The 17,794-nt window shown below is 37.2% G+C and overlaps 2 protein-coding genes across 2 annotated transcripts in view; one reads left to right on the top strand and one right to left on the bottom strand.

Moving 5' to 3' along the window:
* Nucleotides 1-11,974, top strand: part of LOC133533961 (tRNA (adenine(58)-N(1))-methyltransferase catalytic subunit TRMT61A) — an 88,728-nt gene extending 76,754 nt beyond the window's left edge. Inside the window, exons 6-7 of the mRNA XM_061873053.1 lie at nucleotides 11,294-11,423; nucleotides 11,853-11,974. Of these exons, the coding sequence (XP_061729037.1) occupies nucleotides 11,294-11,423; nucleotides 11,853-11,935 (213 nt within the window). The 3' untranslated portion in view covers nucleotides 11,936-11,974. The remainder of the gene's footprint in view (nucleotides 1-11,293; nucleotides 11,424-11,852) is intronic.
* A 2,238-nt stretch (nucleotides 11,975-14,212) lies between these two features.
* Nucleotides 14,213-17,794, bottom strand: part of LOC133533970 (HEAT repeat-containing protein 5B) — a 38,159-nt gene continuing 34,577 nt past the window's right edge. The window contains exons 38-40 of the mRNA XM_061873063.1: nucleotides 16,607-16,621; nucleotides 16,374-16,519; nucleotides 14,213-14,636 (exon numbers count right to left, since the gene is read on the bottom strand). Of these exons, the coding sequence (XP_061729047.1) occupies nucleotides 14,469-14,636; nucleotides 16,374-16,519; nucleotides 16,607-16,621 (329 nt within the window). The 3' untranslated portion in view covers nucleotides 14,213-14,468. The remainder of the gene's footprint in view (nucleotides 14,637-16,373; nucleotides 16,520-16,606; nucleotides 16,622-17,794) is intronic.

Below are 17,794 nucleotides of genomic sequence, written 5' to 3'. Positions count from 1 at the left end.
ATTTGAAAACGCGTTAATCGTAAACACGATTACAAAATTAGATGTATGCAAATATTGCTCATTTAATATCTGTAAATCGTTTTAAATATATCCACCACGTAATACCTGTATAAAAAATTAAACCGGCAATTAATTTACCAAAGCGATTACATTTAATTATTATTATCATTCATCAATCTGTTCACAGCATTTACATCTAATATTACGATTAGGCACATGTAACAGGGTTAAAGAGTCAAGGTCCATGACATCAGCCTCCCTTTACGCGATCAAAACAAATTGACAACTCCGATTAATTACAATCAATTCTTTCCAAAAACTCATGTGAACTTTGACAGTCAATTTGTTATAAGACACGTTAGCCAATGCACTGTTAAAAATTAAACAACTTAACATTCGCAAGCGCCCAACTAAATCTTGTTTTTGAAAAACCAACTTTAATCCAAACGCTTTCAGTTTGATTTATAACCATGTGTGCATGCTGCATATGTGGTCAGAAGCGGGCAGTTTAAAAATGTTAATTTTAAAACCAGAAATCAATCAAACCTTTACTTAACCTTAGCATCGGAAGCTATAAGGACGAAATGCCCACGATTGTTGAGTCAGTAAATGTTTTAATTTATACTGAGGTTCCGTCATTTGTATTCGTAAATTTATTTCACTCTGCCTAAACCATTGGCGGGTGACTTTAAACCTGGGGAAGTTCTTTTGCTTACGAAAAACGCCAATTTTCGTTAAATTTTCTATTTACTAGAAGATTTAACGCTCTAAGAATGTAAGTGCGGCTTGTCACAACATACTAAAACCGCAGAGTCACCTGTTAAAACTTCTGAAGTACCGCAAAAATAATCTCCACTTGATATACTTAGAGGTAGATAATTTTATACCTGATGCTAACTTTTTTAGCATTGACAGAAGTAAGCATCAGGATTTTTGTCGAACACTATACGTTACAAGTAAGAGTAACCTTAAACTGTAGAATACTTATAGTGCTTACAAACTTAAGGAACTCTGTATATACCTGATAAAAACATATTCCTCTCAAATCCGACATTAAACGTGTTCAAGATAATTTTGTCACAGTCGCGAACTGTTTAATGCTATTTGGCTGAAAGGATTTTAATGCAAATTTAAACGTATAGTATTATGAGCTTTCATACACGGATAATTTAAGATTTCGGCGGGAGTGTTCAGATAAGTGGTGCAAAGTGGCTGGGCAGGCAAGCTGGTCAATGCTTATTATATCTCTTTTGAATGCTCCCCTCAAAAATATTTTTTTCTCTCCTGCCAAATTTTCTAAAAGTAATTCAACTATAACACGCTCTCGAAATATTCCCTAATATTCTAGAGGGTACAAGCATATCCCATTTACTTTCGTGAATGAATACACAGTGTAAGTGGCGAAAATTTTGATAGCGGGTTTCGGGGTGTCTATATGATAGAAGTGGGTACAAAACGTGTATCAAATAACCCGAAATGTCAGCAAAATCGAACCGAATTGATGTGCAATCGTCAGAAATGTGCCCACGAAATATATAATAAGATACAAATAATCAACTACATTATAACTCTATATATATAGAAGCCTAGAAGTATACAAAAGCCTTTATATAAGATTTAAAATCAACAATAGAGTTAGTTGGCTTATTCGGACATGAATGTTAACCTATGTATATTTTCTGCGTTGCGTTGTTTAATTGGCACTAAAGTAATCACGTAACTGCGTATATAAATTTAAATGCCTAGCTATAAATAATTTCTCAATTGATTATTTCTTACGTTTAACAGGCTTCAACTAACGGATTTAAAAGTACCAGATGATTCAAATTCTTGAGTATTTTCGCACATTAGTTATATGGTCTTCTGCTAACAATTTCAGCGGCGACTTAGGGTCGGGTCTAGGTCCTAATGGTTGACAACTTACATTTTTTTTTCTTAAATGGGGCTTATTCAATTTCCAGTAAGCTTGATGAACATTTTTCATCATGAAATAATCGTATCAAAAGAAGAAAAAATGCTGTCTTAAAGAAGACACGGTACATATACAAACGTCTAAACAAGGTTCTATTTCATCATAAAATCAAGACAGCAATCATGCATACAACAATCATGGTTATACGTTTTATTTTATTACATAAACCTTTTGACAAAAAGGCTCGGAAAGGTCAGAATTAACTGGCTGTGGCCAGTATCAGGCACGCACGGAATGTCACACCGAACACGTGCCCGGGCCGCTTGAACACCCGTGAAATTACCGCTTTTTCCTGCCAACACAGATGATTTGCACTTCCATTGTTCTGCCCGCCCGGTTTATAGGGATGTTTCACGCATAGGTTTATTTCTTAAGGTATTTTATTATATAAAGAGGTTTAAAATATATGTGAGTATTGGTATTTAGAGCGAAATTAAAAGTTCAACGTATGACATTAACCTATCCTTAATTCGTTTCAAGATTTTTTATAATGAGTGGTTAAGACTTGATAAAATATTATAACCAAGTATATCAAATCGTGTTACATAATCAGGACATACTTACTGCACTGAAACATTAAAAGATCAATACGAAGCCGAAGGATACAGCTCGATGCGCGGGATCGATGGATTGATTGCGCAAGCATCGATTAAACTGCGCGTATATCAATCGCCATTACCGCTGGCTGTCAATAATGGGATCGCATGAATCACGCGCTGTGTCGAAATATGGAGCTTTTAGTGTTGTGGAAAATTGAAAAAAGGAATCGATCCATTGCCACCGGTTTAGTAAACCTACACAACACATAGTCTACTTCCGACACTTACGTAGATGACTTTCATTGGAAGCAAACGCAAAAAAGAATGTTAATATTTTACCATTTTTTTAACAGCAAAATATTCCAGTAATTCAGCAGAATAAAGAAATACATAGAACAGATTTTCTCTCATTTATTTCCTCCTTACTTTATGTTGCTGAAATATACGTGTCAGTATCGTCTGTGATGAATAATATCTGTAGATAATACCTAGTATTAGTACAGTCAGCATCAATGGTAGCGGATGAAACAACGCGCCAAAAGTATCTGATATTCTAGATAACTATTCCCAATAAAGGAAATTCTCTAAAATTTACTTTCTTTTACAGTCTAAATTGCTCTACATATAGAACCACCAACTTTTGTTAAGTTGTTACAGAATGGTAGATACTTTTGAAACCTTGTTTGATCCGCTACTTTTGATGCTGACTGTACTACCTAACAACATTTTATAGACAGTCATGTGTTCCCAGTAAAATTCAATTCAATATTCAAAACCTAAAACAAATTCTGACTCATTTGTTTCTCGCGTGTAACTTATCTTATGCCTACATGTACGGACTGCTACCGATGTTTTTTATTTTTCTCCAATATGGACGTCTAAATTCAAACGAGTATTTATCAATCCCTGACAGTTATGGAGACACCAACATGGCTCTGATAAGGCTTCTTGCAAGTGTTTGGCAGCTGCGTCATTTTGTGGTCATTTATTATTTTTTAAATATTTTGTTTTGGTGAGATTTGTTAAGAATAATGGAGGTGTTTTGATTAGCAAGAGGACTTTAATGACACTACACATATTTTAAGAGATGGTGACATTAACACGGTGTTTTTACATAGTTATGTTTTCCAATTTTCTCCCAAAAAACATAAAAAATATTTAAGTATGTTTCATACTTAAATACACTCCAGGAACCGACTACTATCAGCGGTAAAAATATTGGTAGCTAATTTGTTTGCACCTTAGGTACTTATATGTTAAAAATATACTGTGAACACTTTTCTATCTCTATAGTTAATGATTGTTTACTGAAATATTATAATTAAATTTTATCTACAGGCTTGTACTATACATATACATTTCAGCATAATTTTTTAGAAACATCAATAGGTATGGCTAATTGTCTGATAAAGTTCTGGTCGAAAATATCTGTTAAAATTAAAGTAAACATATGTTCCAAAACCTTAGTAGCGAACATTTAGCGTAAAAGATATATCTCCAGATTGATGGCATTAGGGTCTTTGACACTCTTAGTCCGGCATTTTCGGCACGGGCCAACCGGCAAGTATAATTATTCTGAGTGTCAATAAATAATAAAGTGGCCGCGCGCGTCTTGAGTGCTCGTTCGTCTCTCTTATCTCAATTCTTAATGCGCCTCTTTGCTCGTTATTCTTTTTTATTTTTTGTTCTTTTTCAACATGTCATCCAGTGGTGAGGTTAAATTCTGTGTTGACAGCATGAAGGTTTTATGTTTTAATCTCGACTTAATGTTCGTTCAGCAGCATTAGGCGGTTGTAGGTTGTAGCTTGGTCCTATTAATTTGGATCAGATTTGTACTTAGTCATGTCTTTAAATGAATATTTATCGGCCAGTTTCTTTGCTTAACAAATTTTATTCAACGTATCAATTCGAATTGTGACTTTTAAATAAATGAGAAGCAATTGATCAATGCGCTTAAACTGGCCTGGCGAGTTGTAGTTGCATTTTCGTAGCATCGTCCATCGATCACGCACTTCGGATTTATGTTACATAATTGCGGTGCGTCTGCGCACATTGCAATGATTTCGCTTATTATGTTGTTTTTCAAAGATTTATTTTGTGGTTTTTCTGTTGTGTTACTGAGGAAAATGATTGTTTGACTGAATGATTGAACATAATTTGAATGTTTTAAATCCTGCAATAGGTAACTATAAGTACTTTTATGTTAATTTGATAATAAATATTAGAAACCCAATAAATAAATACCTATATAATACCATCTTACTATAATTAAATTATTACCTACAGTTTAGAATAAAACTCCTAGCATACCTTAGATCTAAACCTTTTTTCCTAACCACTCAGCAATACAAACGTAGCATTTTAGCCACCACCAGGCCAAGGTCAGTTAAGTTCAAACTGCGGTCGTACGGATACAGGCTCTGCTCAATTAGTGGCAATCTTCACCACAACTCTGTCAAGGTCCGCCATCACTATTAGGACGGTACTTAGGTATTCGCACGTACTATATGCCCCTTTGTACATAAGAGGAAGTTATCTTCACGGGTTTTTGCTGTAATCAAACGTCAATAGAAAGAGGAAATCCGAACAAATGTTTTTATTAGTCATTTTAAAGATCAGCACTAAGTGGCTGTTTGAAGAATGAAGGCATAATTTGTTCCGTATTGTTTCGGAATTATGTATGTGTAGAAAAAAACGTTAATAGACAAAGATTACTACTGAATAAAAAGCCTGACATGTGAACATGTCTTACCTACTCGTACCTACCAGAATGAGCTTGATGCGGTGTTATTTATTTGATTCGTAGAATAATACATAAAACATTTGTATGATCTTCGCCGCAGTTGCAAGTATTATGTTAGGTATTATTTATCAACGTAGAATGAAAACATAAATAAGTAATTGTTTACTATATATTTAATCACTGTGAATTAAGAGATATGATGACTACCGTGATTATTTCTTGTAAGTTTAGCGTACTAAGCTAACAGCTAACTGAAATGAAAATGAAATGGCACTTGCGACGATACTGAACGACGGGAACTCATGACAACCAATTTCCAGGGTAAACCTTACTATAATTTTATACAATTTCAATAGCACAGAATGCAGCTGCAATTGTACTTTCGCTCCATCCAAGGTTTTACAAACAAAAGCTGTGCAATACCTACACCCCATGTAATGTACTGCATTTAGTAATCCCTCGAGATGAGAGGACATCTCCGCTCTGTCATTAGAAGGCGCCACCGCTCGCCTGTCATTTAAAACCTAACAGTACCGTTAAATGCTGCCTTTGCTGTTTGAATTAATTCAAAGCTTACACAATATCTTCATTGTAGCGTAGCTTTTTTAATAATTATTTACAGGTATGTTAGCATTGCAGTTTACCAATAAATGTATCTACCGTTGCAATAAATATACCTATCCTTACAATATTATAAATATGACTAAACATTGTTAAATGATATACAATGGGCTTGCTACTGTTAAAATTTTATCTTCTCGGATAACTGGGGTATAATATAAATATACCTGCGAGCCACGAAACTATGTGTGTCACTGACACCTCTATTAAGCTCGGTAAAATTGTGTGTTAACTTAAACCTCTTAGGTCTACGCGGAACACTTGTCCTCATTCATATTAACCGGTAATACTCGTAGATGTGAGATGTGCACCATAAACATAGAAGGCATAGTGTAGGTATAGATCTCCCCTGATTATCGAAACACCTGTGACAGCGTTTGTTTGATTCTCATGATCCACGTGGAATACCGGCTGCGATGGTGCGAAGGTCGCGCGAGCCCCGTGACATCGACAATTGCATTCCCCGCCCTGACCCCCTTGCGGTATCAGCGGGTACACAAGTGGCACCACTAAACCTATGCTTCTAATGTAGTAATATATCTACATGTGAGATAAATAATAAATAAATAAATATTATAGGACATTATTACACAAATTGACTAAGTCCCACAGTAAGCTCAATAAGGCTTGTGTTGAGGGTACTTAGACAACGATGTATATAATATATAAATATTTATAAATACTTAAATACATAGAAAACACCCATGACTCAGGAACAAATATCCATGCTCATCACACGAATAAATGCCCTTACCAGGATTTGAACCCGACCATTTGAGATTGACCAATGCTTGGAACGGAACGAGACAGTGCCATTGTATAGTATAAGAAGGAGATTATTTTGAAATGTTATTCTGAATTTAAATTAAATAGTTTTAGGAATTTACAACTATCCAAGAGATTCAGTTTCGATTTGAATTTCTTACGTGGAAGAGATATGCATGAATGACAACATTTCCTATACCCAAACGCTGTTGGTTTAGTTTGTATGATTTATATTAATAAATATATTTATCTAAATCTTAAACCTTTTGTGTTCTCCTTATAACTCGCGGTTGTTTTGGATACCTGACATATATAAATTGTATGTAGTAATTTGTGTAGTGTATGATTTAGTGTATAGTTGTAGTTTATGTATTTTATTATTAATTTTGTCTTGTTTTTCATTTTGCAATTATTATGTTTTCTTTTGTTTTTGCACCACCCGTACGCTTAACTATCACCGTTTCGCTATCTGAAGGTTGTCTGGAAGAGATCGCTGTTTAGCGATAAGTCCGCCTGTTGATACCTACACTGTTAGACTCCAATGAATTCTCTGTAACTTTTATTTTGTAGTGTGCAATAAAATATTATATTATTATCATAATATTAATTTAATGAAGACGTTCTTCTGATTTCTTCTCCCGCAATCCATATGCTTTCAACATCTCAAAAGAAAACTTCACAGTATTCACGGATTATATCCAAATAGTTGTATCATACGAAATTTAGATACAAATTAGAAATTAAAAATCGATTCATAAATATTATTCCCCTCTTAATAGTTCGGTCGTTAAACCACCTACTAATCATGTACTTAAGTAATAGTAATGCCAGAACGCTTAATAACATAACTCAAGCTATGTGAAGAATACTATAAGCACTGTAAAAATTTAAAATAAAACTAGGTATTGAATAAAAAAGCTGTATACAGTATGTATCTGAAAAAAAATTACTTAAACCCGTTAATGTTTACGTACTGAGCAACTTTTACTATGGGACCAACCCCGGAATCGTGAAAAAGAAAATAATTTAACTCTCCCATAGGCAATTTCAACATCAGACCAGAAAAATGTATGAAACAGCCAAATTTTTTTCGCGATTTCGGTGTTGATCCCATAGTAAAAGTTGCTCAGTATGACCTAAACACTAATGGGTTTGAGTAATTGCTTTACGTTCAGATACATGTTGTATATCTACCGATATGACATCTTAATTCTAAAATTATACGTTAATTTATTATATATGTGTTATAAAATATCTATTGTAATCATCTATTGGGATTTTCAATAGGATTGTACCATTTGTACCGCACCATCAAGCACGTATTCGGTCGACAGCCGCTAATGGGGTATCGGCGGTAATTCACGTCTGTTAGTCTTACACGTTTAGCACTCTGTGACGCATGGCGTCATCCCGTCACACTCATCGTCATCGCCTATTTAGCAACATAGTAATCCTGTGCCTAGCTGCCTAGCATGATAGATAAAATTCTTGTATTGGTAGTTGTTCACGTCTGTTGGTTTTTACACGTTTAACACTGTGACGCATGGCGTCATCCCGTCACACTCATCGCCTGTTTGCCAACATAAGCAAGCAAGCCTGCCTGTCCAAGCATGATAATACATGTACCTATTGTCTTAGGTATTCCGTCTTGTCTTCTCTCTCGCTACTGATTCAAAGCATGCCATATGCTTTTACCATTCCTACCATTTTATTGCACAATTCTATCGGAATTTGAGTAACACACCGTGCTAGCATCTCGGGCTTAATTAACTCGCGTAAATTATGCGAGCCTGTCAGATACCGCGTCTTTAAAATTGGCACACCCATGGTTGTTATTTTATACAAACATACTCATTCGTGTAGCTATTTGCGACGAATTACGACATTAACCTAAGATTGAAATATTAACTGGTTGGTTAGTTTTTTAATTGGACATTTGATTATTATGTGGGTTTATTACGTTACGTTGAAATTGATAAACTAAAATACTACTTACAGTTAATTTTCTCAGTTAAAACTTTAAATATATGTTAGCCTCACGAACCACTTATCCTAATTAGCCTTAAACAGCCTTGGCAGCCAAGAACATCTGGAACTAGTCAATCATATTAAGTCATAACACCAGGGCACTCTCCGCTGGCAAATATGTAGTAATGTAGTACTTACCTAGTGACTAATTACTACCACTAATTATTATTATTTCCTTTATTTATCTCTTTTCTTAGGCTAGGCTTTTTATAATATGTATATAAAAGTATGTTTGAAGATAGGCCACTTGAAAAACGTGTGCCCTTATTAGGGCTTCCAAATACCGGACTTCTCACAATACCGGTATTAATACCGAAACTGTCTTCATCAATACCGGGATCCCGGCATTGAAGACGAATCGCTTAAAAATGTATAGTTTTATTAAAAACGGGAATTAAAAAGGCTCACTGTAAAACCACATATATCCTAATTAAAAGCTTTTAGTAAAACGATAAAGGCCCATTCAAGCGGGAACAATTTTTCGCCAATCTAATTAAACATTTCAGAAAATTCTGACCATATCAGGTGTGGACGCAAAAATGAAATTGGCTCGCCGATTCCACTTTATTCGATTGTAAGATTATGATCGATCAAATGAAGGCACGAACGCAAGAATACCAACTTCCGACGATACCGCATACTAGATGCACATTTGGGGACATTTTTTTAAACCACGAGCCCTCGAATTCACCAAAAATCTAAAATTGGTGATTAAATTGTATACGTGTGGATGCTGGATGAGATCGACGCCAATTTCTTTTCTGATCAAATTGGTCAAAAATCATAATAGCGTCTGGACTGGCCTTAAACAATCAATGTCGCCATCTGTAATAATTTCACACTCCAGATGGGCAATAATTTTATCCAACATGTTGACTTCACCAGTCACATTGTTAGTCCAACTTAACCAACTTTTCATCAAATTTCCACCAAAATTGGTTTATACACTGTCTTGCTCTTTTCTTTTATGTTTGATAAAATTTTAAGAACTAATTATATTAATGTCACTATTATCATATTCATCACCCAGAAAACTTCAGAATTCATCCACCACTAACCACCAAATATTTATCCGACGCACAGCAACGATCTTGTTTCAATAATAAAATGAGGGGTATATGCCAGTTAGATGCGTGTTCCGTGTTGATACAGCCAAATGTGACCATTCTAATAGATATAAAGGGTTTATACTACATATTTCCCTTGTTTGTGAAAATACCGGGAACCCGGTATTGCATTTCAAAATACCGGTATTGAAAATGCTTTTAAAAATACGGGATACCGGGATCCCGGTATTGGAAGCCCTAGTCCTTTTTTGCTGAACACTTTGCCCGGAGGACCCTAAAAAGTTATGTTTTAAATGCTCTGCCTTTCAGAATACTGTAATGTAATATAATAGGAAATATAACCAAGTAAAAAGTGTGACTGATACCTGATTTCACAGTCAACTAAATGTAGTTTAGTGGAGCTTTGTTAACCTGTAATTCATGTAATTGTAACTATTAATCATAATAAAAAAAATGTATTGATAAGATATGGACGAAATATCAATCAAAATACTAACGGCCCGATTCGAACTTAAAGATACGATATGGACTACATAGGTCAGTCAGTGTCAATTTAAATTAGCGGGGGAAAAGGTAGTGTATAATCATTTCCTTCCTTAGTTATTATTGTACGAATGTAATGCTAAAAAAGCGGCATTCGCGTTTTAAGGGCCCGATGGGAGGGGATGAAGTTTTAACAGACGGACCGACAGGACGTTAGGGCTTATCTATAGGGATTCCATAGGCACCCTTCGGGTATTGAACTAACCATAGATTTTAACTCTTAAATGCATGATTTTTTCTTTTTGCCTGAAATTTATATATGTGTTACACAATTGTTTACTGATTCTGGGAAAAATAATAAAACATCGGTTTTACTGCTAAATCAGTGTTAGAATTCACTTAGGCTAAATCATATTTATGTAAATATATAATTTTCAGTAAGAGATATATGAAAAATCTTACTACTATCAGAAAGGTACACTATTTGTGATATACCTATGATAATGATTTTAAATATAAAATAATTGCAAACCCCGAAAAACCGCCTAAATCACATACTAAAAATCACTAACTTTTCGAGATTTTCCAAATTTTCCGCAGTTTTGTCTTAAAACTAATGTAATTTTTTAAAACTAAAATACTGCGCAGATTTGAATAAAACATTTGAAAGTGTATTCATTTACGGTCTAAATAATAATAAAGGACTAAAAATTATGATTAGATTTCTAAAGTCTGTGAGCTGTCTAATGCTTTGTAGACATTTGGCAACACTATGCATTTAAGGGTTAATAGACACCTAGGTGTCCTTGGTGCTGAGACAAAGTGCCAACCGTTAACGCTCCGTAGCGTAGTGATCTCTATCACTCTTCCGCATTAGTGCGACAGTGACAGTTGCGTTTCATTCGCTACGGAACGTTAACGCACGGCACGCACGCACGTTGGCTACGCACCCTGACCTTGTTACCTTCCTAGCCATTTTATTTTTTCGTAGGTATCTCTTGAGATTCAAACTTAGCTTAATATTCGTACATTTTTTTTCCGTTCATTTCTTAACGCGAGAACTATTTGTTTCCAGAGCTCTGAGAACCCAGTAGACGAGAAGCCGACATCAGACACGAACTACGTGGTGGGTGCGTGGCCGCCGAGCACGCCGGGACACACCGGCTACCTCACCGTTGCGACGCTGCCGCCTCTTTTCCTTAGAGGTGAGTTCTCCAATAAGGCGACAATATAGGAAACTGCTGGCCTAGCCAAGGTGATAATCGTTATCGCTACGACAACGAAACGCTTTGTGTATCTCTATCACGCTTCCTTATTAGTGCGACAGTGAGTTGTGTTTCGATCGCCATGGAGGGTAAGCGATTTGCACATTGACCTGGGTCGTAACTTGCAGCAAAGATACATTCATTCGTAGTATGGTCTGCGAGCAAATTTCTATTTATTACAGTGACTATTACGCCTCAACTTGTCTGCCTCAACTAAGTACTTCTACAAATCCAATTGATAGACAAATGATAGCGTTGTTACTACCCCGTCCTTGCCGAATTTGTAATGTTAAATACTTCAAAATGGTATAGTCATTAAGTATATTGTTTTGTATTCTTATTCATTCATTCATACCTTATTATTTTCAGACAAGAAATCCAAAGCGGAAGTTAGCAGTAATGAAAAATCAGTATTATCTGAAGATGACGCAGCTATGGAAACAAGCACATAATTGCAATTAATCAATGAAATAAAATAAATTTGAATTTTACTCTGTAGTTTTATTGTTACTAAACTTAAGGACTGGTTGTTTAATAAAAATAGTATTTGTTAGGTAAATGGTATATTTAAATAAAAGCCTTAAAATAATTTAATGACTGAAAATATCTATAAATAAATAATTCCATTAACACATGAAACTTACACAATACAGATACACGAGAATTAGCATTCGACACTCAATATCGGGCATAATAAAAGGCAGTGTTGAAAAATTATTTCATACAAAAATTTGGCAATCAGAATTTCATTCTCTACCACAGTAATTAGTTTTGATTATTTTGTTAATTTCTACCATATTAGCACACTAATTGCTGAAACTCTTGAGAACTTTATTACAAAGGGCAATGAGCGGCAAACGGATTGTACTAAGTTTTTACATCTTTGCATATTGGTGTATTCGCCCGCGCACCGGTCAGGGGGCGGACACAGATCGGAATGATTCATTCCCATCTGCTCCCGGCGGGGACAGACATGAATGAAACTATTCCCATCTGTGACCACCAGGGACGGATGGGAATACACCACTGTTATCATATATTGAGGTCTCTTGATACACTTGTCAGTCTAGAAACAGCTTAATTCAAAACGTTAAATAACAAAATATGTAGGTTGAAATCCAACATAGACAAATAATTAAATTTGGTAAATTTCTAATTTACAATTTCTCATGAGATTCCAGCTAGTTACTAAGCGTGCAATACATGCAATACTTGCAACGTCGTGATCAATTTCATTATACCTACTGTTCTACAATTACGTATAAATAAAATGTCGATGGTCATAAATTGATTAAATATTGTCAGTTAAAACATCGACATTTACCTCACTTTTCATCACATTCAACATTCGATACACTCCTTATAATTTTCAACAATTAAATATTATCTATAATGTCACTAAGCAGTATTTAGATTAAAAATATCAATCATTTAATAGATTATGTGTATTTTATAGGTGTATATATCTATCTGCCCCACCTTACATGATCAGCGGTGACAGATGGGAATGAATAATTTCTGTGTTGGAAGAGAACAGACCAGAATATACCATTCCATATTTAAATAAGGAAGCAAAGGAAGTTACTATTTTCAAGATAAAATTAGTAATTATTAATTACTAATTTTATCTAGTTGCGGTCTCAGTAATAAGTAATATTAATGAAATCTTGAATGAAGGCTTGATCTGTTTGGAATGTTTACTATAAAAATAAATAATATTGTCTGTAACTGAGATATTTTTGTTCCTTTTAAAAATGATAATGTATGCCAGTTAGCATCTCTAGCCTCAATTTAACTTACAATTAATTATGATACTTTTGCCACATGCAGATCCAGAACAACGATGCCAAATAACTCATAGTTTTCTAGAAACAATTAGGCAATAACAGTTTAGTCCTTCATCGTGGTCTACTCTCAGCTCCCTTGGCATTTTCACTAAATTATGCTTAAACAACCTAATAGTTGTTTATTTTTACGTTCGATAAAATTATAAACACTAAGAAAGAGATCTGGATTAATAATTAAATTTCTAATGATCGCTTTACATAAATTTTGATAACTTTAATATTTTCGCGTAAGTATGAATTACCTATTGCATTTCATGACTATTTATAATCACTGGATATTTTTCTCTAAAACCCTGGCTTGCGGTTTCTACAAGTAATTTGCTAAGTAATAGCAGTCTGTGTAATGCTTACTTTTTATTTAACCCAGTCTGCTGTGTTACATTTTGATTATCACCACTGGTCCTTTTCTTATACCTACTAACCGACTCAGAAATCCTCAGACCAATTCATATATTTTCGTCATTCGAAGATGTGGTCACGTTTTAGTCCCAATTCCACCTATAAATTAAGTTTCTTAATACTCCACGTGCTATCACTTTGTGTACTGTAAAATGGGGTGAGTAGGGACAAAACTGACATTCAAACCTCAATAAAACTTTTTTTGCATGTGGCAAACTGGTTTTTATACATTTGTAATTTTAGTTTTTTTATGATTTTGTATAGTTCTATTTCATATCTTTAAAGATAAATACGAAATAGTAGGAAATTCCAGCTCACCCCGTAGCATGGATGAGGAGGGATTTCATACTAAAGCGAGTTTTGAAAATTGTTGGATCGACACTGCAATTATGAACATTATAATAGCTTGATTTGTTAATAGAATATATAATTTACGCAGCAGTAGCCTGTAAAAACCAACGCACCCCTCTGTCATCCCTCCTCATCCCATTCATAACCCAACTGCCCTCGTAATCCCTACTCACCCCATTTTACGGTATGTACTTAACTGTCATTATTAGTTCAAGTTATGTTCGCTTACTTTTAGACGATGCTTTACTTCTATCTGGGCGTATACTTGTTTAGGCTTTATACTTTTTTTTTCTAAAGACGCATAACAGAAGTCAAGGGAGTACTTGTTTTCCAATAGGTAGTCAATGTAGAGTGACATACTGGCGTAGTTTAGTTAGGGAAGGCGAAGTTATCTAAAGTCGCTGAAGTCGGTCCGGAGCTGTATGGTGGGGGGCGGCGCGGCGCGCGGAGGGAAGGCGGGGCGCGGCGGCGCGCGGCGCGCGGGCGGCGCGGCGCGCACGGCCGCCTCCAGCGCGCGCCGCAGCTCCGCCGACTGGGACATCATCGTCTTCAATTCCTGACAAACGAAAATTACTCATTTTAACCAACAATACTAATAGCTAGCGACATCTAGTGAAGCGTGCCGGAAGATTTAACATGCTCGTAAAAACAATAGATGGCGCGCCTATCTGGACTCGTAAATTGCTAATAAGGCCAGTTGCACCCAGCAAAATTAACAGACTGATCAACAATGACGTTTAAAATGACAACTACTAGTGACACCTAGTTGAAGCGCCGTGAATTTAAGTTCTTCACTGAGCGTGAGTGAAACGGTTGTGCGTGCCCGAGATCGCGGATATCGTTTTGAATTGTTATTTTTAGATTGTTTTAACAAAAAAAAGTAATCGATGAGTTCAATCAAAAAAGTGTTTTGTTATTTAACCTATGTAATTTTTTTCTATTGTGCGAATATTGTTTAATCAGGGTGTGATTGGCGATGATGTTACTAGAAAAACGTCTCAAGATTGTTATTCATATTTTTTGGCAACAGCATTGTGATCTAAAAAGTGCTACGATTTTTCAAAAACTCCTGCTGAACGGCACCTTAAACAAGTGAAACAAATATAATTTTCTGAAAGTTTGGCTGGAAGGCAATAGATTGATGATGATCACTTTATTTTTGTTTAAGTTGGCCACTTGTATACTTTTATTTATTGTCATACGATGTCAGCGATTGATAATAAACATAGATGACGAACTAGCTCTGCAAAATGACTCCACACACATTGTGCCGAAGCGGGCAGGGCGTCAACTTTGTGCCGCGGAGCTATTTATAGTTCGCAAATGGCGGCCCGTTGTCACAGTCATAGTAAGAAGTATTAAAATTATATCTTTAATAAAAGAAATATGCCTTATTGTGCAGATAAATGATGTGCTAGTCGTTACAACAAACACTGGAAAAATATGGGATTACCTTTTACGTATAGTTTAGCTAGGATCATATTATTTTGATTTCTCTTGATCAAAACAGGTTTTATATGGAGATGATGTTATGTTTATGGTAATTATTACTTATATATGATCTGCTCGCGTAGCCAACATGCCAATCGTTATCGGCCCGTAGCGAACGAAACACAACTGTCACTGTCGCACTAATATGGATGAGCTAAGCTACGGAGCGTTAACGATTGATATGTTGGCTACGCGGGCTAGACTTATGTCGGTGGACCAAATTCCATGTATATTTATCTTGTGCCTTCTCTTTGACATCTTGATCCAATGAGCGACTCCACACATCTAGCGCGACTTCAAGTATGGGCTCTATCTTGTTTTGTTTTTTTTTTCGATGATCAATAAAACCTTTCGTAAAAACTAGTGCCTACGCCAAATCTTGGGATTAGTTGCCAAGCGGACCCCAGGCTCCCATGAGCCGTGGTAAAATGCCGGGACAACGCGAGGAAGAAGAAGAGAAGATCAATAAAACCTTTCCAATTAAATTTGCAATTTAACAACCTTCACGGAAGTTTATTATTATGATATTGCACTAAAAACACCTTCTTTCTAATAAAATTGTTGAAATTGGTTCACATGATAAATAATTATTCTTTAAAATTCAAATTAATTAGCCAATTTGCCGATAGGTGGCGCTGTACATAATTATGATTAGTATGCTTCCGGTCAAGTCTTTTCTGCTATAGTTACATTAAATACATGAAAGTTTACGAACTCGCACTTGACCGGTTTTTTTAATAATAAGAGTCGGTTGTACGCCTACATGACATTAATGTGATGGATTGGTAAGGTGGTGTGGTACCTGCGGATGCTTGGGCCCCTGGCGCGTGAGCCAGGCGAGCGCGAAGTCGTGCAGCGCGCGCACGTGCGGCGCCGCGCGCGCCAGCTCGCCGCCCTCGCGCAGGTACGAGATCACTATGGGCACCACCAGCCACAGCAGCTGGATGCCTGCAAATGTACGATCATTTCCAAATTAGTATGGGAATTCCGTCAAATAATACCGACAATTATAAAAGGCTTTAAATTAAGTCATACCTTGATGTGGTCCCTCTGTTAGGCCGCCAAAAAATAAGAACAATATTTTAATAACGAACATTATTTCAGTATATTATAAGTTCGCTACACCACAGACCAAGGATTAATAAGACGCCTTAAACCTGACAATCGAAATAATTGTTGTTGTAAGAAACCATGCGCTGGTTGTTGGCGCCGTTGAACAGCATCACTTCAACTACCAAATTTGTACACATTTATGTGTCTTAATATCGCTTATCTCGTTGTAATACAAAAAACAGTACATGTTTGTTTGTTTGCCTGTCCGATTTGTAAGATCAAGTTCGCCATACATTTACTATGGCGTACTTGATCTAAGAAAAACGGACAGACTATACACTACAATAACTCTACAATAAAAGACTCCCGAAGCATTGAGCGGGAGCGATAGTCACATTTGCGGACATAATGTAGTCAGGTGCCGCGCGCTTGATCACTCGATCTCGAACGATGAAGATCCTATCAAGACTAAGGCCGGCGCCCCACTGCAGCGCACGCTATGTACACGACCCACGTTCCTATACAAAATTTCGTGGGCCTGCCCACGGTTTGTATTAAAACGTGGCCCGTGGATGTAGCGTGCGCTGCAGTGGGGCGCCGGCCTAATGATGATACTCACGCGCATGTTCCGGAGCAGCGTTGAGCAGGTCATCCAGCGCGGTGACGGCCGCTATGGCGGCCCTGGTGTGCGCCATGTCGGCGGGCCTCCTGGCCGCGGCCGCGCGCGCCACCACGCGGGCCGCCAGCGCGCGCGCCCACCACGACACGATACTCACGCGCATGTTCCGGAGCAGCGTTGAGCAGGTCATCCAGCGCGGTGACGGCCGCTATGGCGGCCCTGGTGTGCGCCATGTCGGCGGGCCTCCTGGCCGCGGCCGCGCGCGCCACCACGCGGGCCGCCAGCGCGCGCGCCCACCACGACACGATACTCACGCGCATGTTCCGGAGCAGCGTTGAGCAGGTCATCCAGCGCGGTGACGGCCGCTATGGCGGCCCTGGTGTGCGCCATGTCGGCGGGCCTCCTGGCCGCGGCCGCGCGCGCCACCACGCGGGCCGCCAGCGCGCGCGCCCACCACGACACGATACTCACGCGCATGTTCCGGAGCAGCGTTGAGCAGGTCATCCAGCGCGGTGACGGCCGCTATGGCGGCCCTGGTGTGCGCCATGTCG

This window comes from Cydia pomonella, chromosome 2 (assembly GCF_033807575.1).
Source record: "Cydia pomonella isolate Wapato2018A chromosome 2, ilCydPomo1, whole genome shotgun sequence".
Taxonomy (NCBI): Eukaryota; Metazoa; Arthropoda; class Insecta; order Lepidoptera; family Tortricidae; genus Cydia; species Cydia pomonella.
This window is presented reverse-complemented; position numbering and strand designations above follow the sequence as displayed.